The sequence below is a fragment of the Lepisosteus platostomus genome, chromosome 9 (assembly GCF_059453375.1).
Source record: "Lepisosteus platostomus isolate fLepPlt1 chromosome 9, fLepPlt1.hap1, whole genome shotgun sequence".
NCBI lineage: Eukaryota > Metazoa > Chordata > Actinopteri > Semionotiformes > Lepisosteidae > Lepisosteus > Lepisosteus platostomus.
Window position 1 is genome coordinate 18,174,724 of NC_142619.1, and position 23,330 is coordinate 18,198,053.

General features: G+C 39.4%; 2 protein-coding genes across 3 annotated transcripts; one reads left to right on the forward strand and one right to left on the reverse strand.

Moving 5' to 3' along the window:
* Positions 1-4,223: 4,223 nt before the first annotated feature.
* lamtor4 (late endosomal/lysosomal adaptor, MAPK and MTOR activator 4) lies at positions 4,224-8,372 on the reverse strand. The gene is made up of 4 exons (XM_088647081.1): positions 8,216-8,372; positions 6,888-6,968; positions 5,891-6,008; positions 4,224-5,490 (listed from the first exon to the last, which is right to left on the reverse strand). The coding sequence occupies exons 1-4, from the start codon at positions 8,216-8,218 to the stop codon at positions 5,393-5,395; spliced, it is 300 nt and encodes a 99-aa protein (XP_088503207.1). The 5' UTR covers positions 8,219-8,372; the 3' UTR covers positions 4,224-5,392.
* Positions 8,373-11,360: 2,988 nt separating this feature from the next.
* Positions 11,361-22,754, forward strand: LOC148654596 (protein tyrosine phosphatase domain-containing protein 1). 2 transcript variants are annotated; one of them, XM_088647083.1, is made up of 12 exons: positions 11,361-11,518; positions 11,809-12,069; positions 12,578-12,658; positions 13,126-13,244; positions 13,829-13,966; positions 14,836-15,425; positions 15,757-16,029; positions 16,809-16,925; positions 17,054-17,155; positions 17,922-18,002; positions 19,970-20,080; positions 20,734-22,754. In XM_088647083.1, exons 2-12 carry the CDS (start codon positions 11,891-11,893, stop codon positions 20,845-20,847), a joined length of 1,905 nt encoding a protein of 634 aa, XP_088503209.1. In that variant the 5' UTR covers positions 11,361-11,518; positions 11,809-11,890; the 3' UTR covers positions 20,848-22,754. The 2 variants fall into 2 exon arrangements, with proteins under 2 accessions (XP_088503209.1, XP_088503210.1); XM_088647084.1 differs by having other exon boundaries at positions 13,856-13,966.
* Positions 22,755-23,330: the final 576 nt, after the last annotated feature.

Genomic DNA, 23,330 nt, shown 5'->3' on the forward strand with positions numbered 1-23,330 from the left:
AATTCAGAAAAATACAGTATTTTATTTGAGCATGATAACAATAATCAGAATAATAATGGATTCTATTATGAAGTTTTAAAGCGAGTTTTCAAATTAAACATATCAAACTTTACATGTCTTTTTTATTGACCAGATTTCTATTTTGTTAATTTTTATTACAACTTTTTGTTTTTTATTTTTTGTCGAAATAAGTAAAGATCTATTACAGACAATCAATGTTGAATTGTCATAACAACACTGGATAAGACCCGTGGAATTATGGTTCTTTAGTTTTTATTGTGCATTAAACGTTGTTGTCGTTCCTACGGGAAAAAAATGGAGGCCTGGAGGCTTCAACACCCTGGAGGCCCCTTGCTCCCGGACTCTGCTTGGCAGAAGGAAGTGGTCGGTTTGCCCCAGACTTGCGCTGATCTGTTCTAGCCTCTCTTACGCTCGAGGTGCTGTGAGCCAGCCACTCCCCCTGGTCTGTTACACCTACATCGTCGCCCCAATTCATGCTGGCCGTGTCAGAGACGTCTTCATGACAGAGATGTTCTAAAACATCCTAGCAGTGGGTGATAAAGGGGCTTTAGCTGATTACCCATTACCTTGTTCCACATAAATTTGTTCTATACTGAGCACTCCATTACCATAGTAATGGTAATGTATTAGTATTAGTAATAATTGTAATAGTATTGCTATTTTTTTTTTCTTTAATGAGTTTCAGCTATGATGGATTCCTCACTTATTCTGATCGGTAAGATGTAACTTAGTGTAATTGTCCTTCCAAAAGGGTGTAAATTTGTCTTCGCAGGATTATACAAAACTACAAAAAAACAACAAATAACACTCAGCATAACAAATACCGTTTAAAAACAAACAATAGTTGTAGACAACAAACAACACATCTCTCTGCCCATCTTACACTACCAGTAATCTGATAGCTTCTTTCAGGAAACAGTCACTTAGCTGTGTTTAATATAGAGATTGCACAGTGCATAAAGGATTTTTTGTATACATATTTCTTGGCCACAGGCATTCAAAAACCTCCCTGAAGTTAGCAATTGGAAATAGGAATGAAGGAGGTCTCCTCAAGCATAACTTGACTTTTTTTTGGAACTGTAGTATAATACAGATCTTTAAGCTGTTTCTGTGGCTGACCAATAATTTTACTAGCAATATTAACAAATCTGGCCAATTTTCCCTTGCTCTTAATCCTCCAGCTTTCATACAGTGATACCAAAAGTAACGATGCTTTCTACCAACATTCTATAAACCTTCTTTTAGAATTTTGACTCACCCTATACTCTTTCAGCTTCCTGATCAAAAATATATCCTGACTTCTTAAAAATGTCATTCGTATTCTTTGCAAAGCATAAACGTTCATCTATTACTGTTCCTAAGTATTTGAAACACTAAAAACTAAACAGCCTCCACAGGCTGATTAGTAAGGGAGAGAAATTAAAAATCTGACATATTACTATCACAAGTAGCCAGTTCTTTGGTTTTATCAACATTGACATGAAGCATGGTTCACTTGACACCATCTTTCTAGTTTACATGTCTGTTCACATTAATTCTCTACTCCTTCTGTATCATCCCCATTAAACAAGGGCCATCTAGTAGGATGTAGTAGACCAATTAAATTCTCTGCATATTAATTTAATTTGTATAGATTTAAAATAGTAACGGTCACAAAACAGACCTAGGGAACATCAGTATTTTAAACAATTTCATTTGAAAATGTATTGTTCATAAGAACCTCCCGAGGGAGATCTGTTAGAAAATCCTTAATCCATTGTATAAGCCTCCCGTTAACATCCAACCCAACAGGATTCTTTCATACAGCTCTGTTGTAGCTCTAGAAATTGTTTCATTGCTGAAAAATTGACATTAAAATAAATGTGAACTTTGTTAATATTTAGGGCTTAGTTGTGTTTTGCTGGCCGGTGTATCCTACTCTGATCCATTGCAGCATCCTTTTTAAAAACTTTTGTTTTGTAATTCTCACCAAAATTGGAAGAATTACAAATTTCAGAACATTAAAAAAGGCATTTTTAAATTAGGTTGGCATGGTGGCAGCGGGTAGCAATTCATGGGATGGGATGCTATCTTTGTGGAGTTTCTATGCTCTCCCAGTGTTCATGTGAGTTTCCTCTGAGTTCTCCGATTTCTTCCCATAGCCCAAAAAAATACTGGTAGGTTAATTGGATTCTGCGAAACTTGGCTTGCCGTGTGTATCAGTATCTCTGTCTGCCCTGCGATTGACTGGCGTCTCGTCCAGGGTGTATCCTTATTTGACCCGTTGCTTGCTGGGATAGGCTCTGGCTCCCTCACGCCCTATTGGATAGAGGTCAAGTTCAAGTTCAAGTTTATTGTCATTATACTCATACACAGGTATATGTTAAAACGAAATGCTATTTAGCTAGCTCTCAGAAGTCTGGTCCTGTTGTGCTTTCTTAATCAGACAAATGGCGTTGAGAGAGCATGTGAGGTCCTTGGTGATATGGACGCCAAGGAATTTGAAGTTTCTGGTTACTGACCCTTTCCACTTCAGCCCTGTTGATGTGGATAGGGTATGACCGTTTTGCAGATTTCTGAAATCAACGATCAGCTCCTTTGTTTTGGTGATGTTGAGGGTGAGGCTGTTGTCTTCACACCATGTTGTAAGGAGATTGACCTCCTCCCTGTAGGCCCTCTCATCATTGTCTGTGATCAGACCTCCAACTGTGGTGACATCGGCAAACTTGATGATGGAGTTTGTGTTATGTTTGGCCTTACAGTCGTGCATGTAGAGGGAGTAGAGCAATGGACTAAGCACAAACCCCTGGGGGACCCCGGTGCTCAGAGTTAGTGTGCCAGAGCTGTGGTTTCCAAGCCTGTCAGAAAGTCCTGAATCCAGTTGCAGAGGGTGGTGTTGAGACCCAGTGTACTGAGTTTCTTGACTAGTTTCTCTGGAATGATAGTGTTAAAAGCTGAGCTGAAGTCGATGAATAGTAGTCTTGCGTATGTGTTCTTTTTATCAAGATGGGATAGGGCAGTGTGTATGGCAATGGAGATTGCGTCATCTGTGGATCTGTTGGGCCGGTAGGCACACTGGTACGGGTCCAGTGTGTCTAGAATCGTGTCCTTTATGTGCCCCATGACCACCCTCTTGACACACTTCATGATAACAGGGGTTAGTGCCACCGGGCGGTAGTGATTAAGGCATGTCACTGTGGTTTTCTTCGGTATTCGGATGATGGTGGTTGTCTTGAAGCAGGTGGGGACAGCTTGGGCCAGAGACATGTTGAAAATGTCAGTGAATAAATACACCTGCCAGTTGATTTGCGCAGGCTGTGAGGATGTGACTGGATATGCCGTCAGGTCCTGCAGCCTTGCGTGTGTTCACTTTTAGCAGAGATCTCCTCACCTCATCTGCAGACAACGAGAGCACCTGGTCAGCTGCGGAGGGTGCAGCTCTGTTGACTGGTTCTGTGTTGCTGGCTTCAAACCAAGCATAAAATGTGTTGAACTCGTTAGGCAGGGAGGCATCATGGGCAGATGCACAGATGTTGATAGAAAATGGATGGATTTAAACAATGCTTTTAGCTTTATAGCAGGGTTTTTATACTCAATTCCTAGTTTTATACTGCTTTGTTCCAGCCATGCCTTCAATTGGTCTAATTATGTAATACAGTTCTGAAGTTATTAATTTTAACCAGGCTCTATGATGATTTATAGGTACCTGTGCCTTTAATGAAGTGAATGTCTTGTGCAATCAACTGTAAAATACCTTAAGAAAAATCTTTACCTATACATGCTTAATTATTTTCTAAATTAGGTTGTTTAGTGGACTATACAGGTTGGAACAATAAACAGAAGATCTGGGTTTGAGACCCATTTTATTTTGTTCTTGACCTCTGTTCCTAAGAGCCACCGCCCAGCACATATTGGTCTCTTGAAATCACTGGCTGGTTTAGAGGTGAGATAATTACATTGGTTTAGTTCAGTGAATTACTAATCAAATGAGTATGTATGAAAGCTAAAAGACCCTCTGGCGCTCAAACAACTGGAATTTATGTTTGAGACATTACATTTTGGCCTGATTCTTGGCATGCTTACCTGTTGTGATAGTTTCAAAACTATTATTAGCTTTTCCATTTCCCCTGGCACTCTGCTGTCATTATTAATCCAATGTTTAAGAAACCCTGGTACTGGAGATGACTTTAGTTTGTAAATAACTTTGTGCGAAATGCTTCCAGTGCCATTATCTGAATTCATTTTACTTGAACAACACTTGCTTTCCACACAAAACAAAACATACAATCCGTGAAAGGGCTGCACACACTATGATTTTGGTGAATATATTACACAAAGACAAAAGCTGAAAGAGCAATGTCTTTATTCTTTAGTTATGCTGAAGATCAAACCTTAACAGACAAATAATATACTCAATTACAAAGTTAAACTACAATAATAAATAATTCTGCTAAAGTGATTCTGCCCACAGAGGACTTATCACAAAAAGAGAATGAGAACATGATTTATATCACTGGTCCTGTATGTCTCTTCAGCATTTGGTTGGGGTAAACAGACAGAACCTCTTCCAAACTATCCTCACATAATTTTGGTAAAACTAGCTCCTTAATTTTAAAACCTAGTTCAATAATTAAGCAGACAGTTAAACAGCTGACTGTGCAAAAGCGGTACAGCTTTTTAAATTGTAAGGTCCAGTACTTGTGACTTTTCTTTGAGATTCATTATCCGAGTATTCAGGACTAAACCTGAATGTTTTGACTTACGTATTTACTCAACTGGTCAAAATATACACTGCTAATCTTCCACCCTTTATAATATAGGGATACACATAAACCCACAAGGACGGGAGCTGTTGAGAAAGAGAGATGTCTCCAATGGTTATGGGATGAACAGATAATATTAAAAATGCAGGATATTTCTTGAGGGAAAAAAGCACAAACTGGAACAAAGTATAAAGCTTTACTGCTTATATAATGGGTTGCAGCACTGTTACTTAACAGCATGGGATTAGTTAAGATACACACAGCACATTCTGTGCAGGTCACAAATAGGTGATGGAGCAAATGAGACTTACTAATATTTCCTTTAACCTTTTCACAGCAGGCATTATTAAGCTAACATTATTGCCCACGCCCAGAAATCAATTTATTGCTGACACTGCTGAATTCATTACAAGACCAAAAGGTGATATCAAAAGCTTCAACGGACTGCTGTACTGTGACACAGGAGCATGTGGAAACCCCCCCCTTCCAGGTCTCCGATCCTCTTTCACAAGAGTGGATATGCTTGTGCCACAAAATCCCCCAGTTCTGTTTGGCTCCCGGTGTGCCTCATTCCACTACTGCTTGGAGAAAAGGCATCTCTGGGCAGCGTCGGGTCCACCCTCACACCTCTAGACGTTAACTGGCTCTCGCTGGTTGTTCTGCCGTTTCACCACAAAGACCTTCTGCCCAGACACGGTCACCATGAAGACATGATCCTCAAACACCACTAGATAAAGACAGGAGAGGAGAAAAGGTAAAAACAAGACAAGACATATCTACAACTCCTAAACACATGTCCCCACCTGCTGTTTGTATCAACAAACTTCACTGTGTGGGATTCCTATTCTGTACTAAACCTCTGGTAACCCTGTGTACTGTTCTATCCATTAGCATTACTATCAAATCTGCTGTACTGTTTTCTGGGAGAAATGATAGGCAGGATCGTTTCTTAATGCCTGTTAATTGGCAAATACCTGCGGGAGGGAAAAAAAATTCTAACATTCGAGGCAAAGCCGCCCAGCTCAATGAAAAAGACGAGTGAGTATAACGCTAAACCTGACACAAGCTGAAATGGACGCTCAGTGTTTACCAGCGCCGGTTAAGAGGTAGAGCACGTCTAAACTGACCTGATATGCGCTTGAAGGGGGGCTCTGTGCTGCCCTGCAGCTTGAACTTGCAGGCTGTCTGCACCATCTGCATGATCACCCCCGCCGCATGCTCGTCGTTCTCCATCTCACCGGCAGACTAGGGGGGAGAAAGTCTTAATTAGCCATACGGTGCTTGTAGGAGGTTACTGAAGGAGACAAACCAACCTGTGGCAGCTTTGCCCCACACTAGTGGAGGAAGTGGGCAAAAGGAATGGCAAGCTCAACCAGACAACACAACGATGTATGTTTAGGTCCCAGTGCACTAGCAGTAACAACGCCCAAGAATAAAGGATTATGGAGTGTTCAGTCAGAATTTGGTTTAACCGGTCTGGCTGAGGGCTGACCTCTTATCCATAGGAAGAGGAGGCTGGGACCCCACACAGAGAGAGGAGTGACCAAGGGGCAGCTGCAGAGGTGGAGACGAGGTGGAGGTGGGATGCAAAAGATATGAGCAAGATCACATACAGTATTTAAGGTAAGATAAGATCACTTTATTATACATATACAATTTCTTGCATTATTAAATTGTGTATTCTTGTATATTTGCATACTCCAGCTTGCTCTCCATGAGACACACAGACAGGGAGAGAAGCTTGGGGTCAGCCATTGTACAGTGCCCCTGGAGCAGTTGGGTTTAAGGGCCTCCCGGCTACAGGATTTGAACCAGCAACCTTCTGGACACAAGCGCAGATCCTTAGCCACAGTGCCACCACTCCGCCCCTTACAGTGTTTCAGGAGAGTAAGTGATGTCAGAGAGTAAGAGAGTAAGTCTGATTGACCTCAGTTGTCGTCATCCCTCCAGAATTTTTGTTATAAACTCAATTCAATTCTGGGCTTCTCCAGAAACTATTGGAATGATTATTATGATGAAGGAGACGCTCCTTTGTCTCCATAGCTCACTCCTTCCTGCACCTCCTGTCCTTCCTGTCTAAATCCCAGCCACCCTCTTTATTGTAAAAGTATGGTGTTTACTCACAGCAAGGACTCCATCTTCACTGATGACCAGGTAGCCCAGCTGGTCTGGGATTCTCTCCAGCCCTTGAGTCAAAGCTGTTGTCTGAAACACAGCAGAGACATCTTTCCTGTCAGTATTGTGATAACAGGGAAAAGGAGAACTTGACCCTTCAATGTTAATACAGGAGGCTGTCCTCGCCATAACAAAAATAGTCTTGTAACAACTTCTTTTCACATTTTTACAAAGCATTACGTTCTTAGTAGAATACCACGGACACTGTGGGGGACAGTTCAATTAAATCTATCTGGAGCTCAACATAAATCTCATTCCCTGTCGAAAACAAAAATGGTTTCCTAGAAACGTCTTTACCGTGTACCACAAGTTAGGGAAAACTACCTACAAAATAAAACCGTTTTTCTTTGATTAAACGTTACTCTACGAACGATATTTAGTCACATTATGTCCCGCAGAGAGAGAGGGCATGACCACGTGACTCTTTCAAAATAAAAAAGACCCACGTTCGGGAAGATTTTTAACATTGTTGTTACGAAAATTCTTAACTTTCTTCATTTTCTTAAATTTTAAAGTTAAATCTATGCAGACATAATGGTTTGGGAAACTTGAATCCTGTTGTAAAGCTTACGAATCACACCTGTTACTTTACAGGCAAGAAGCTTACGTGCTATGATCAGATGCACTTACACAAAAAAACTACGATTTTAATAATTTCCTAGGTTAAATATGTTGTTCTTTAACTATGTGCATGTGATGGCGTCCCGCCCATCTTCCTGGACTCCTGAAAACTCAATGGCATTAACTACCGGGGAAAAAAGAGGGTAGTTACTTTAAAGGCGTAGGAATCAAAGTAGGTTACAAAGCCTTCGGGAGGAAAGTAGTGTGTAGCCCTAACGCAATGTATCTATAAACACAAAAATATCTCAGAAGTGAATATTTCGTTTTTTTAAAAAATACTATCCTTAAGAAAAGACTTTACAAAAGATTAAGGGTCTGATCATTCTGATGCACGATCCTTAACCAATTCATTCTGTCTTCAGCTAAACAGGCCTATGATCATGAGATAACAGCCCCCAAAGTTAAAGCACGTACTTTCGTTTAACCAGACCAGAGTGGATACTAATTGTCATATATAATCGCATTTGCAATAATGACTATGTTTATCTTCTTCGGACAGTATTTTTTAATAAAAGTCTGATATTTCATTTTTTCTTATTATATATTTGGTATCTTGTTCGTTTGTTATCAACACAAAATAGTACAGAAACGCAAAATATTTATATTCTTTTGAGTATTCATTCCTATTAATTTTCTTGTTTTAAAGGAATACTCACCATGTTCAATCAAAAGAAAAACATTCACAGCTCGACTCCGCTGTGATAATGATCATATGATCTTGTCACGTGTCGTCTGACTCGAAAAACGGTACTTCCTGAATTTGTAATGTTCATTGGACAACTTTGCTGTCAATCCACATTGAGCATTGAGCCGCAGGTCTTATTTTTTATTGGTCAATTCTACGGCCAGTCCTCTCAACGCGGCCATTAAACTTGACCGTATAACTCCACGAAAATGAGCAATAGAAATACCCGTGTTCAAGAGTGCCGCTGTTCCGACCTCTCCAAATTTATAATGCACTTTTTCCAGAAATGCAGAGTTTTAGTCTGTATTCAATCAGACTTTGGCGACAGTGTTAACAGAACTGGCTTTACAACTTGCGCCTCTTATAACTGTCCATCAGGCTGCTCTTACTGATTCGAAGATACAGGATCATGCAGTAAATTCTATTCTTAGAACGGACGGTTAACAGTGTTCCAGACACTAACGTCAATAAAGATGAACGTCTTGTTTTCAGTTCTTAAAAATCAAACATCTTGTTCTGAAAGAGTTCTGGTTGAATGTAACTGGTCTCAACTCCAGAAAGTTGAGACTAATATCGAAGCATTTAGAAACATGAGTTGGTGGGTTAATACTACTGGCACAACCTCTAATGCTAATAATATCAAGGAAAGCCTTAAACTGGATTGCGGTATCCTGAACGAGAGATTATCCTGGCGCACTGATGCCTTTCAATTTTAAAATCTGAGAGAACACCCTGTGCTGACCGTTCATTGTTTGCGTCACTCTTTTCTCATCCCCACTGAGTGTCCAGAATTATTATTATTATTATTATTATTATTATTATTATTATTATTATTAATAATAATGCACCATAGTAACTACACTTAATAAAACTCCTTTTGGGAAATCCAGTCCAATAGTTAGAATTTTAAGAATTTTATTTAAAGCCTCTCACTTAGCCCATATAGCTAATTTTTAATACAATCTGTGATATTAACCAGCACGTTTTTACCTTTATGTGTGCTGCTTTACAGTACTACTAAATCTCTGCTGACCTCCAGTGGACACAAAGCGCACATTTTTTTTTTTCATTATTTGTATTTTTATTGCTTTAATAAAAACTCACAAAGCAGTAAAGTGCATTGATTGCAGTAGATTACAGAGACGTCCTGGGACCATACTTGGAACTGATACTGAAGCACAAGTACAATTACTTCATTAAGTACAGTAGCAGGATTGAGTACAAATATGAGTAGAGATTAAGAATTTTATGTTTTAGTATTGAACTGATGTCTTTCAAGCAACTATATACATAACATTAAATACAATTATAACAGATACATATTTTAGTGTACACTTAATATAAATGCACTTCATCTCATCATCTTCACTGCTACACATCAGAACACAAAACACTTTGTCATCACATTGACAGTCTATGCACCATTACATTTATTACATTTCGAGACTCACATTTATTAGTACTAATAATACAACACTGTAAAATACGTTTATCTTTAATACATATCGCAATCCAAAATGACCTGAATCATATCCTATTGCATCTCACAATGTCTTAAAAGTCATGTCTTTTATATGAGGTTAAAGACATTTTCCATCTTTACTGCAGTAAGGTAGAAAGAAGACTGCACCACTCCAGAGTTTAGAGGCAAGCAGTCCTGTTGCTGTGTTGTCTGTACTGTAAAGTGGGTCACTGTGATGTTGGGTTCAGGGCTATGGGACACATTTAAAGGCTATGGCTGGTGAACCTTATGCTGAAGTTTTCTGTAGGCTCACATACTGTAGATGTTCAGAGATGAATTCAGCCTTACTGATCAAACATTCCTTGACAGCTATAGTACTGTATATGCTGACCGGTTTGGCATGCATAGGTGATTCAGTGTATCGGCCAAATGGGTCAAGCCTTTTCATCCAGTGTTTGAACTTTGCAGATATCTTGTATTCAGAACTGTTTGTTTTTCTTCATGGACATGGACATCATGGACATCTCCTGTCCAGACACTGCTGTTGTGTCCATGAGCAAGATACTTCCATTAAATTACTCTAGTATACGTACTGCTGTATAAATGAGTGCTCAAGACATCGCTGCAAATATGTATTTGTTCTCATTTCCCTTACCTGTAAGAATAAAAGATTAAATATATCATATCTGGGGTGCTATCTACATGGGGAACACCTCTCTGTGTTTGTGTGGGTTTCCTTGAAGAGTCCTTAGATGAACTTGTAGGTTAATTCGTTCCTGGGAAACTTGGTCCTGGAGTGAGTGTGTGCGTGTCTGTGTCTGTTTTTGTCAGCCCTGTGATGCTCTGGTGTCCTGTCCAAGATCTATCCTGCCTGCGCCCTTTTTATTGCCAGGATAGGCTCTGGCTCCCCTCCGACCCTGAACTGAAAGAAGGGATTAGGAAATGGATGGATGTTGACAGCAGCTACCATATTTACAACCCTGTCCGTGCTCAACAATGGGTCCTGTTGTTATCTTCATACCTCACTGTACTGTGTGCATCAATGTAATCAGTCATGTACTAAAACAGTCCAGGTTATAAATGCAAGTGGGAATTGTATCATTATGTGTGTGCTCATAGATTCCTCATATACAAAGGCGAAGTATTATATATTAAGCAGCAAGCATAACATCACACTAATTATGCATGTATATTTTTAATAAAAATAAAACATGGATTTCTGAAATTTGATTAATTGATCATTCATGACTATAATGCTGATGACTTTGTTGCATCAGCAGAGAAAGTTGAGTGGTGACAGGTGATGAAATTATTTATCCTATTGAATGTCAAGCCTGACATAGTGAAAACCAAGAAAAACACAGAAAGGAATTAATATGGTCCTGTTTATCAAGAGTGTCTATAATTCGGCACTGATTTCCTAAATAAAATATTTGTTGCACACTGTCTGGCAATTTAAGATAAGATAAGATAAGATAAGATAAGTCTTTATTGATCCCGAAGGACAATTTGTCTAATTTAGAGTGTTTCTGAACTTTTCAGTCATGGCTCAATTTAGAATAAAGGTGTGTTTGGTCTGGAGCCCAGTTATATAACAAAGAATATTACAAGCCCCGGTCCTCTGTGTCTTAATGTGTTTATGGAATTAATAACAGGGATTAGTGGATGTAGGTCAGAATAAGCAACCACAAAGGCAGTGAGAGAAGCAGCCCTATGTACATTTCTAGTTCTAATACACTAGAGCCTATTGGGGATTTGAACAGATTTGATTTTTATGTTGCTTTAATTATTTCAAAATGTGACGCAATAATGGTAAGTGATGCAATTTTTATATCATTTTAACAGTCATAAAGATTGTCAATATTCACCTTAGTGTGAAGATTCATGATCTTGTCTGCACTAGAAACAAGACTTTAAAGACATCAATTAATATTTTAACTTAATTTAATGTAATACTTTTGCTTAGAATCTTTTTTCTAAGATGGTCTTTATGTATTTCAGGATTTATACACTTTATTGTCACAACTCTCCTGCTTAATGTTGCTGTTTGCTGTCCTGGGCATATACCTAATTCTACATTTCTTTAATATGTTCATTACCAGACGAACTTTTCGGTTGGCTGCACTCCGCCGTAATTGCTGTTCAGACAAAGCCTGTCCATTCACGTCCGCCTGCACACCAGGAATGGCTCTGTGTATTCCTGGGCCCCGGCCCTCCTATTCCCAGGCCCGAGAGAACCTTGTCAAAACCATGCCCCCAAATCTTATCTGCGCTCTGACCTGCAGAGGAAAAGATTGTCGTTATGAGGGACCAGCAACCTGGACGTTGAGACAGCAGGCCATACGGGGTGTCTTTTCCACATGGTAGAATTCAATATGCTTATTTTCCTTCTTTATGATCAGTATCCACCTGATTTGTAATAATTAACTGGCCTTTCACTGTAGAAACGTTTGTGTAGTATAATGGTAAACAGTGCTTTGCAGTTTTGTTGAGTTCATCGTAAATGTAGACAACTGTGTTAGTGACGCCAAACTTGTGCCCTGCTGGGTACTATGCATATAAATCAATAGGGGAGAATCACATTTCATTGATTTGCTTCCTCATTAAAGTCTCTGAGGAACAGCAAGATGTTCAAGGCACATGTCTGAGTGAGTAATTTCAGCTGTACAGTGCCTTTCTCTATTATTTTAAGAAACAGCTGGCATTACTTATTTCAGTACAGCTATCATCCTTTTACGATGGACAAATAAATATTGATTTTGCTTGTTACTATTTGTATAACCTTGGAACACTGAAATAAGCATTACAAAATGATCTAAAAAGACCTCTGTTGTATAGTAGTCATGGAATGTGGTTTCTGTTTGCCTTTAGGGTGACAGATGATATTCTAGCCATGGCAAGACCTTCTACGGCTCTAATTAAGAAGTATTACATTATAGATCAATTCCACAAGTAAGTTATCATAATATTGAAGAATTTTAATTTGCCTTGTTAAGCATGTCGCTGAATATTGTGCGAAGTTTCTTTTTTTACATTAGCTCATCAAGCTTTCTTCAAACTAGTTAAAAAAAAACAGATAACACAGGTAGCAGACTGTCACATTTAATTTTGGATGTGTAACGAATACACCCCTGCATATTACAGGGATCTCAGCCAGCCAGGTTGAGGGAGGTCTCCTTTAGCTCAGCCGGCAAGTTCCCTGTTGTGTGACGCTGGACCCGGGTTTGCGCCTAGGCAGTGAGGGATGATCTGGCAGGGCAGGAGCAGCAAGGGCGGAAAAACAGAGAATTGTTACAGATGCAATGAGAACCCGAGTCTGAGCATCCGTAGTTTATAATGAAGAAAACGAAGGCCATCTTTAATGGTTTTTCCAGTCTCTGGCATTAAATCTGCTCTTTTGGTATTGCTATTCCCATTAGGTTGAACATAAGATCCATCATCAATATGCAGGTGGCAGGGGAGCATGCTCACTGTGGATCACCCTTGGAACGAGAGAGTGGCTTCTCTTATTTACCCCAAGTCTTCATGGATAATGGAAGTAAGTCAATGCAGTTTCGGATGGCTTGTAAGAAGTGGATAGGCAATTTGATCTAAAAGAAAAACACCTTGAATTTCTGTTCTGCAATTTTTGTAATGTTTTTCTCAAGCAAGTTCATCAAAATTTACAAACCATCAGGATGAATAAATATATGTCTAATTTAGAAATACTTATTTTTCTTTCATGCTCAGTGTGAATTTTTGTATGTGTTCAGAATGTTCCATACATTAGGATATGTCTTAAGATACAAGTACAATGAATATGAAGCTTTATTTATTATAACATATTTATTCTGACAAGTCTATAATAGAAAATAGTGGGGTATTTGTTATTAAGGAAATAGTTTGACTGTCTTTTTGGTACAGTAACTATGCTATAGAATAAGTAATTAAATTGCCAGTTTTCAGTTTTGGGTTCTTTTGCATGCAATCCAGGTTACAATTTTGCATGCAGGCACATGCATTTAAAACAAGTTTTAAACAAATTCTGTGGCAATAAGAGATATGCCCAAAAATGACAAGCTGTCAAAAGGATATGCAGCACGTTTAGTGAAAAAGTTTCACTTATTTTGTTTCTCTCCCAAGTCTATTTCTTTAACTTCGGTATGCCAGATTTCGGAGTATCCTCCCTGATTCGAATACTGGATGGTGTGAAAGTGCTGGCATTTGCTGTGAAGGAGGGCAAGGTTGCTGTACATTGCCATGCAGGACTGGGAAGAACAGGTGAAGTTTTCAGTTGTTAAAAAAAATTATGGTTTATAATCAACAGTCCAGACAGAAAATCTCAAGGGAGTGTTTCGTTAAATGATCATGGATTGATAGTTTCAGAATGAACAGTGAATCAGGAACCATAGGGCACAAATGGGAACTAAGTAGAACCTAATTTAAAAACAAGAACAGGAGGAACGTCTTTATCCAAAGGTCTGTGGGAGTATGAAACAAGCTACACTGCCATTTTGTTGGGGCTGATACCCTGGATTCTTTCAAGAAATGGCTGGATGAGATCATTGATCATTGGATTATTTAACTACTAGCTTCCAAACAGGCTACATGGGCTGAATATTATGGAACAAGTTCTTATGGTTAAACAGCAAAGAGCTTGTATTTTTCTGCTGTGTTCTATCACACATGTTTGCTCCCACAAAGGAGTAGTAGGTACTGTAGCGTTAGCTGTTGAGAGAATGTGATGCCAGGTGTCAATCTTGGAACTAAAGAACCCTGAAAAAGTGTTGCAAAGTTGGGATGAGGCAGGTAACGTAGTGGGTTAGTTTGGCTTAAGCAGTCTGTTGATGGTGGAGAACAGGTCTCTAGGATTGTTGTGGATATTCTCCATGATAAGGGAGAAGTAGCTGGATCTAGCAGACTCTGCTGAATCCTTGTATTCGGTCAAGTGCTCCTTCCAAGACGGAAGATGTACATTCAAGCTAGAAAGACGCCACCTATGTTCTAGTGTGCAGGAGACTGCCTTGATTGAGCATAACTGGTCAGTAGACCATGGGGCACATCAGTGTAGTGTATAGGTCACAACTAATGTACATTGGGGGAGTGGTATCCCAGTTTCATGAATTCTATGTTATGCCTGTTTTCCACAGGAGTCCTCGTTGCCTGTTACTTAATTTACATCACACGTGTGAGTCCAAGTGAGGCCATCCATTATGTCCGTATCAAACGGCCCTGCTCCATACAGACCAGAGCACAGATTAACCTGGTCTTTGACTTTGCTCGTTTCCTCGCTCCTCACCTCATCCTGTACGCCAGCGTTAGCACCAGACACAACAGTTTCACCCTCCAGCAGTATCTGAACAGGCAGAAAAACCTGCTCCATGGTTATGAGGCCCGGAATTTGAAACATGTGCCTAAAATCGTGGACTTCATCTGCAGGAGACTGACACTAATAGCTTTAAACAAAGCCGATGGCAGCAGCCTGCACGCTGAGGTGGAAAGAGAAGCCACTGTGTTTGACCTAACTGTGCTTGTAAGAGAGACGCTTATCAAGCAGAAGTTTCCGCGCGACGCTGTCACACCAGTGCTGCTGGATCCTGATAATGCGTTAAACCCTCCAATTCAGTCTGTCACCTCCTGGGAGGAAAAGGAGAGATTTCAGGAGAGAAAGAGAGAGCTTCTACAGAACAAGAGAAGCTACAGCGACTCAGATCTCAGCAGGATTGCACTGCTGGAAAAGGCAAGTCGCGCTATCTCGGTGGACAACGCATCAAGAGCGACAAAAAAGATTTGAATTTGAGTCAGTACTAAAATGTTTTTATGTTGCTTTTTGCAGACAAAATATACATTTTAACTATGTTGCATTTGGCTTTTTGTAACAACATTGAACTAAAATAACATACACAACAAAGGAAAGTTTCAAACTCATTTTGATACATTAACTGTGAGTAGAAAGAGCCAGAAGTAGTAAAAATTGGGCAGTTGTGCCATAATAATGAATTAACAAAACTGTTCCAGCTGAAGGCTACCTCTGTTCATCAATTATGACATTTTCAATTGATTTGTTTTAGGACCTAGAATTTGTGCAGCTCCCTCCCTCATTAGTGAGGATTTGCTCGGACTGTCCAAAGCTAGAAGACAAACCAGCTAATGAAGACCCAGCAGCCCCCAGAAGAGAACCTCCCGATAAGAACATTGGCTCTTCAATACTCAGGACCAGAGGTGAATCCCTGAACAACTGTGATGCCATAGCAAGAGATTTGCAGGCACACAGAGCTCTGAGCAATGGCAAGTGGAAGAAGAAGAAAACTCCGGCACTCGGGAGGTTTATTACAACTGTGGAGGTAAATACAAGACACAGCACCACAGACACATACACAGGTGTACTGTACAGTGTACACGGATGTTTTCTGCATCAGAGGACTGGGGAAGCCATTTAAAAGTTAAGCCAGTTAAGCCTAATTGTTCTGCAGTGTATCTTTTTGCCACTCACTTTCTCAATGAGAGGTAAGACCTGAATTGAATTCTGGTTTATAGGGATAATCAAATGACATTGACCTTGCACGCATTTCCTTTTACTAATTATTCCCATGCAAAAAGTAATCACCATTTTTATTTGAGGGTGAGAAATTTAACATAAATATTTCCTAAATTAATATTTTCTTAAACATAAAACTAATAACATTATTTTTTGGGAATGAAAATGAAATTGCAATTCTGACATAAATGGCAGAAAAATATAGTTATCTCTCTATATGTGTAGATCATCAGCATACACTATATTGGTATATCTTTGGGTTTCTTTTCATGGTACTTTTATCCTAAACCAACAACAACATTGTTGTTGACTGCAATAATCCATATATTTGAAAAAAACAAAAATCTGTTTATTGGATGAAGCAGAAGCAATACACACATTTATGGTAGGCAGCTTTAAAGTGCTATCTGCAGGTAAAGGGTTCGTACAATATGACTTTGAATTCTAAACAATGGTTTGTTTGGCTCCTAGCGCCTGGCTTGTCTTTCTTGTCTGTTTACATTTCAGTTGTGCTGGCATGGCCAAATGTTTCATGAAATAAAAGTATTTGTAAATTAAAGTTACAGACATTACTTTTTACTCCAGCTAAACAGAACTCAGAATCAGCCTGGAATAGCATCGGTCTCCCAGACTGTTGCCAAGGCAATGTCAGAAACAGAGCCCGTTGGAAATGACATCTTGAGAAGAGCAGCTCTCCTGCAGGTAAGACGTGCTGTTTTCTCTGCACAAATCTCCTAATTGAGAACTCTAGAAATGTGAAAACAACAGACGGAATGATACTTCTAATCGGAGTAAAATAAGAGTGTGGTTGTCTGCCATTTACCCCTTAGGGTGAACTGAATGGCAATGAGGGAGCCTGGGCAATGCTGGCTGTGGAACCAGACCCCAGAGTCCTCAGTTATTTGTTATGGTGCTGGCTGGAACAGTTAAAGGTCAGTGATTAGAGTGGAAATCCGCAGAAAGCTGCGTAATTACTTATAAAAATGTCAATGAAACACCTTTTTCATTTTTGGGTCACATGTGCAAATGTAAGAATTGGAAACAGTTGTTAATTTTGGTGAAAAATACGTTTTTAGTTCATACATACAGTACATGAAAGGAATAAGTATCATACAGTATATCAGATTTTAAATATTTATTTAATAGTAAAATTGCACATTAGACTTCCATATTTGTACATTTTTAAGTTAAAGAGGGATCCAATATTAATACAACTGTTTTTTTTCTTATTTCTGTGTGAAGGATTTCAAATTTTAGGCACTGTATAATATCTTAGATATGTAATTTTAAATTTCACAGACGTCCTAGTGGAAAGCTTTTGCAGTTGATACTTATCTTAGTTTTTGCGGCTTTCTTTTTTCCATCTACATCAATTATAAGTCATAGTCACTGCCATAGTTTTTCTTATAACTGACACTTGTTTATCGGTGATGATGATTTCTAGGTATAGGGCAGCACAGTGGTGCAGTGGTTAGCATTGCTGCCTTGCAGTGCTGGGGCCCTGACTTCAATTGCTGGGGTGCTATCGGCATGTGGTTTATATTGTCTCCCTGTGTTCATGTAGGTTTCCTCTAGGTGCTCCTGTTCCCTTTCACAGTCCAAAGACATGTGGTCTATAATTTAATTACTGGTCTAATAACTAATAAACCTAAGCAAATATCTTCTTCTCACTAATCACAGCCATTCTTCTGTCTGTAGGAACCTGTTCTGAAATCTGCCGACCTAGAATTGCTGGTTTCAAGCACACATGATAAGAAAGGTCTCAAAGTACTGCACAAGGTAAATGAGCCGAGAAGCACAGCAGTAGCTTCCTGAATTTTGCTGCTGCAGTTCATTACACTTTTTGAATAGCATTTTGCAATGAAACGCGAATGTGGCCAGTTCAATCACTACCTGGAATTTAATAGGTTCATGCATATTCAGAAAAAAGATAGAATGCAAATATCAAAACCTACATAACACAATGGTACATTCAGCCTACATTGTCCACAAAATGTTTACTACCTGTAAACAGAGCTTTATCATACACAGTGTTAGTAACACTAGAACAACATTGATGCTGTGTGTGAATATTCATGGAGATACATACTGCATGAGTGAATGATGACATTTTCAAAGGTGATAACTGTAGCATCAGCAAAGATATTTTAGAAAGGTTCAACGTGTTTTAAGGAGGAATGTTCATTCTATGAAATGTATATTTTTATATTCTAAAAGTATATGTATATTATTTTATTTTTACTTTGAGGAAAGGCATCAAAACAACAAAACAGTTAGAATTACATTACACCTGTAGTAGTTATTAGTCATGCCTCTGTTTATATGTATTCATATAATAAGACATAAAACAAAACAAAGATGGTGATGTACGCCTGTTATTTTTATTAAGATAATCATATCACAGTGGTGCAGTGGTTACCATTGCTGGACCTGTTATCTGCTTGAAGTTTGTATATTCTCCCCTCTGGATGCTCAGGTTTCCTCCCACAGTCAAAAAGACATACTAGTAGGTTAATTGACTGCTGGGAAAATTGACCTGTGTGCGCATGTCTGTATCTCTGTCTGTGTCCGTCTGCCCTTTGATGGACTGGCATCCCATCCAGGGTGTACCTTGCCTTGCACCTGTTACTTACTGGGATGAGCTCCTGCTCTGCTATGACCCTGAACTGAAGGAAGCAGTTAGAAAATGGATGGATTGATATCAAATTGGAAATAATATGACAATACTGTATACTGTTAGGTGACTCCTTAAACAAGAATTATTCCTGCCTTGTATGTGACTATGCCACTCAGCAGTTATAAAGAGTGCTAGGCCCCTTATTTCCTTGCCACAGGCTCTATTAATCTCCCAGAATCACCAGTATATCCATCGACCAACAACAGACACTGGTATGGCTAAAGAGCCCTTTTTATTTTCTGGTGTTTAAGAACATTCAACGCTATCCACTCAACACAGAGGGTTCATTATAACAAAACCAACTCTAAAGGACACCCACAAACACCCCATTGGACCCCAGTCACCCAACAAGTGTCCCAAAATAATACAGTCTGGCAGTTCTGTGCTCTTTGAAGATCCTTGGGTATCTTCTGTGGCCCTGGCTGTCCTGAACAATGTGTCCCTGGTGTTCCCCTCTCTACCCTGTTTGTCCCCGAGTCCAGTATGGGGCAGAGGGGGGAGAAAGACGATGCTGAGGTCTTCCTTCACATCTCCCAGTCCCTGGTATCTGAGCCCTCTCGTTGGTCCTACTGCAATCTGTCCTGCAAAACATCCTTCTTCCAAAGGTCCCAGTTCTCCCCTGACTGGGGCTTCCTAGGTTCCTGACTCTTCCCGCAGTGGGTGGGAAGCTTTGTGTGGGCTGAGCCACCTGCCCAGGGCTCTTCCAGGAAGTGTCCAAATATGGCGAAGTGTGCTGATGCACTGTTCTGTCTCTTCTTGTTCTCAGGTCCCTCTCTCAATTACAGGTCCAGCCCAATCTGTTTGCAGCCCCACACATTACCCTTGAACAGTGTTGGCAAGTGTGCTTATGTTAAGAGGGCTGTTGATCAGGGCAGGAAATGCAGTCATCACTAAGGTGTCACTGGCCCATCAAGGCAATTCACATCGATTGTATACAACCCTCGACACTTGGTGCCCACACGCCCATTCACTTTTGTTTTAAACTCCACACCGTACAGTTTAAAGCATTTATTAGTCTTCCATGTTTAATTAGATTTCAATTTGTCTTTTTTGTCTTGGGTCTTACCAGCACCAAGACCAGACCATCTCCTGCCTCCTTGACTGCGTCAGTGAGGTAACCAGTTTCAGCCCACACATGGAAGACGCTGTTCTGAGACGACTCATGCGAGCTGTGACCAGAGTAAGACCACTCAAGGAGTTTAGATCAGCCCAGATTCATCATTGACCTGTAGTTCATTGCAAGTGTATCTACAGTACATGGATGACATATTAAACAAGGACAAAAAAAAACCACTTCTGGGTTAGCCCACTTCTGAAATCTTACTACAGTAATTCTACTGTGAGAGATGTTTAGTTGAAGAAGGACTAACTGTTAGTTTCATTGTCATTAAAGATCACCTGCATGAGAGTTACCTCTACATGAATAGATAGAATCCCATGCTTTGCAAACTATGGGCACGGCTGCACAGTGGTTAGCATTGCTGTTTTGCAGAGCTGGGGCCCCGGGTTAAAGTCCAGAGATGGGGTGCCATCTGCATGGAGTTTGTACTGTACAGTATATTCTCCCAGTATTTGTGTGGTTTTCCACTAGGTGCTCCAGTTTCCACCCACAGTCCAAAGACATACTGGTAGGTTAATTGGCTTCTGGGAAAATTGGCCCTTGTGTGAGTTGGAGTGTGTCTGTGTCCCAATGTGTCCTGTGATGGACTAGACCAGCACCCATTAGTTGTTGGGATAGGCTCTGGTTCCCCCATGAAAATTAGAAAATGAACGTATGGATAGATATATTAACAAACACATTTACATTGCGCTCTTTCTTACTCTTCCCTGCAGTGCTCGGAGGAAGAAGTGAAAAGCTATGCACGACAGATGAATATCTTCAAGGCCATTGTAAAAGAAATGCGTTACACAAATTTGTTTACAAGAGCAATTGAAAACGTACAGTAGCAAACTCAAAATCTGCAACAAAAAACAGTTACGTTCTCCACAGGACTTTCAAAGGAAAAAAAAATTACTGCCAACTTGAAGTATTTAGTATCTGTGTAAGAGGTTTAAAGTTGGTCTACCTATATATGAAAGTGATTCATCCACCACATAGAGACACTTTTTATTATCATTTATTAAGAAATGTATGTGATATGAAAAATCATACGATCATCTGGTTAATCTCATTAAAACACAATTGAAAAGGAAAACATCTGCCCAAATTATTGATTCATATGATAAATTGTCTTAAAAATGCAATAAAGAGCATGCTTTGTTAACACAAATGTCTTATCAGTATATCCACCATTTGGTTCACATCTTGCCTGCACAATCTCTGAGAAATGAATTGATTACAAGGATAAAAACAAAACCTGCAACACATAATTAAATTTATGTCCAAAAAGGATCACAGGACTTGATTTGGTGGAAAAGGACAAACTTGTTCTTTCTATGTGGTTCACATATTGGATGACATTCATTCTGACCTTGGTGTTAACATTTCAGATAATTTCTCCATTTGTTCTGGCTTTGTTCCAAAGATATGCTGGTTAAATTATTAGGTGTCTCTGAATGTTTTGCTTTTTGTATTTGCACCCTGCAATGGACTGGCATCCTGTCCAGAGTGTAGTCCCAAATCGCTCCCTTGCTCTGCAAAGGTCAGGCTCCTGCCTCTAATCATCAATATGATACAGCAGTTGTGGATGGACATTTAATCTGATTTTATATTCATCCTTAGGATATATATATATATATGAATTATTGTGCCACAATTGCTGAAGTCACTCTGTATATCTGGAATTCAGTCTTCTTTAAATGAGGTCCTCCACAATCACAGGATTTTCATTTCACTTTAGGTCTCAAATGTGTAACTGAGTTGATTAAACACTCACGGTTATTTAACTTTTTCTCAGGTTCAAATCACTAAGTGAACATAAAATAAACACCTAAGATTTGTTTGTTCAAAGATTCTGGAGACAGTGAAAAGGCATTCAACTTCATTACCTTGGTCCTGAAAAAGATGAATGTTCGATCTTTGCTTATATTGCTAAGTGTGAGTGCTACATGCTGCTGCTACTAACAAAAAAAAACGTAATACACTGACTAATAATACACTGACTTGCAAAATGTACAAGATTATGGCTCATTGATAACTAAATATGAAGAATACAATAAATCACATCTGTTGGATCAGAGGGGCATTTAATTGTTTTAGTTATAAAGGAAAAAAAAATAAACATGCCTCCAAAGGACACAACAGGCCAGTCCATCTCCCATCTTTCCCTGAAGAACAATTCTGCTGGCTGACATACAAAACTGCTTGTACGAACAAGACCTATTCTGTCCCTCATTCCAGAACACTCTTTTCTCCCCTCCCTACCTTTCGTTCCGTTTCTTTTTAACACCATCTATGACTGTATGTCATTTATCTGCCAGACATTAAGAAAAATCAAACTCTGTAGCTCCTTGTTGTATAGTTGACCACTCAACATGGCTTCAGAGCCCTTTATGATGTAATTTCACGAGGAATGACAACGCCCCAAAATCGAAGCGTAATGAACTATTGTGGAGTGAATGTTTGGCTTAACCCGCTTGGCTGAGGGTCGACCTCCTGGCCGTAAGACGAGAAGGCCAGGACCCCCCTACAAGGTAACCAAGGGGTAGCTGCAGAGGTGGAGTTGGGGTGGAGGTGGGATGCAAAAGTTGCACGCGAGGGAGAGAGATATCGCAATTGGTATTTATAGCATTTGGTGTAGGAAGGGCAAAGGGAGTGATTGCTAATCACTGATGGCTGGGAATGATTGGGCTTGGTTGTTGTCATCCCTCCCGAATTTTAGTTAAATAAACTCCATTAAAGAACCTGAACCCTCTTTTGTCTCTGCTGCTGGACTACTTCATTATACAAACAAATCATATATATTCACTTAGATCATTTAGATTTTATCCTGCTTTATTATCAAGATGACCTTGGTCTTACCAAAGATTGTTTTTAAAAACAGCTAACAATAGAGGCCCTCAGAGATACTGATTAAAATTAAATTACATCTCTTTATGTTGACTTGTTCCGACATATCCAGTGCTTCAGGGTTTACACACCACTTGTAGTCACATCTTTCTAGAAATTGTTCAAAATCCAGAAAAAGTACAACATGTTTTTGAACCAAAGGTGTCCCAGATAAAACTAATGTAATGTGACCTGATCCATATCCTGTACACTGTAACTTATCTATGAGCAACACATTCACTTAACACAGTCTTACTTTTCTAGTAACAAAGATATTTTTCTAAAAAAAGTTAAGCAGCATGACGAACTTGTGCATTAAAAGAAGCTTTTCATTTTAAAGATTGAAATGAAAAAAAACACTGACCTTGGTGTAATGTCAGGTTATGGCAATATTTAACAAATTCTGTCACCCTAATACACTTTGTTCAAGATACTTTAGGGC

What these genes read in the sequence shown, in the direction of transcription:
- lamtor4 (XM_088647081.1), bottom strand. An exon ending in GTGAAGATGGAGTCCTTGCT is followed by an intron (nt 6,009 to 6,887) that starts GTGAGTAAACAC and finishes TCTCCCCCCTAG; the next exon opens with TCTGCCGGTGAGATGGAGAA. An exon ending in CCCCTTCAAGCGCATATCAG is followed by an intron (nt 5,491 to 5,890) that starts GTCAGTTTAGAC and finishes GTCTTTATCTAG; the next exon opens with TGGTGTTTGAGGATCATGTC.
- LOC148654596 (XM_088647083.1), top strand. Translation starts at nt 11,891, where the DNA reads ATGGCTCTGTGTATTCCTGGGCCCCGGCCCTCCTATTCCCAGGCCCGA. An exon ending in AGTCTTCATGGATAATGGAA is followed by an intron (nt 13,245 to 13,828) that starts GTAAGTCAATGC and finishes TTCTCTCCCAAG; the next exon opens with TCTATTTCTTTAACTTCGGT. An exon ending in GAAGAGCAGCTCTCCTGCAG is followed by an intron (nt 16,926 to 17,053) that starts GTAAGACGTGCT and finishes TTTACCCCTTAG; the next exon opens with GGTGAACTGAATGGCAATGA.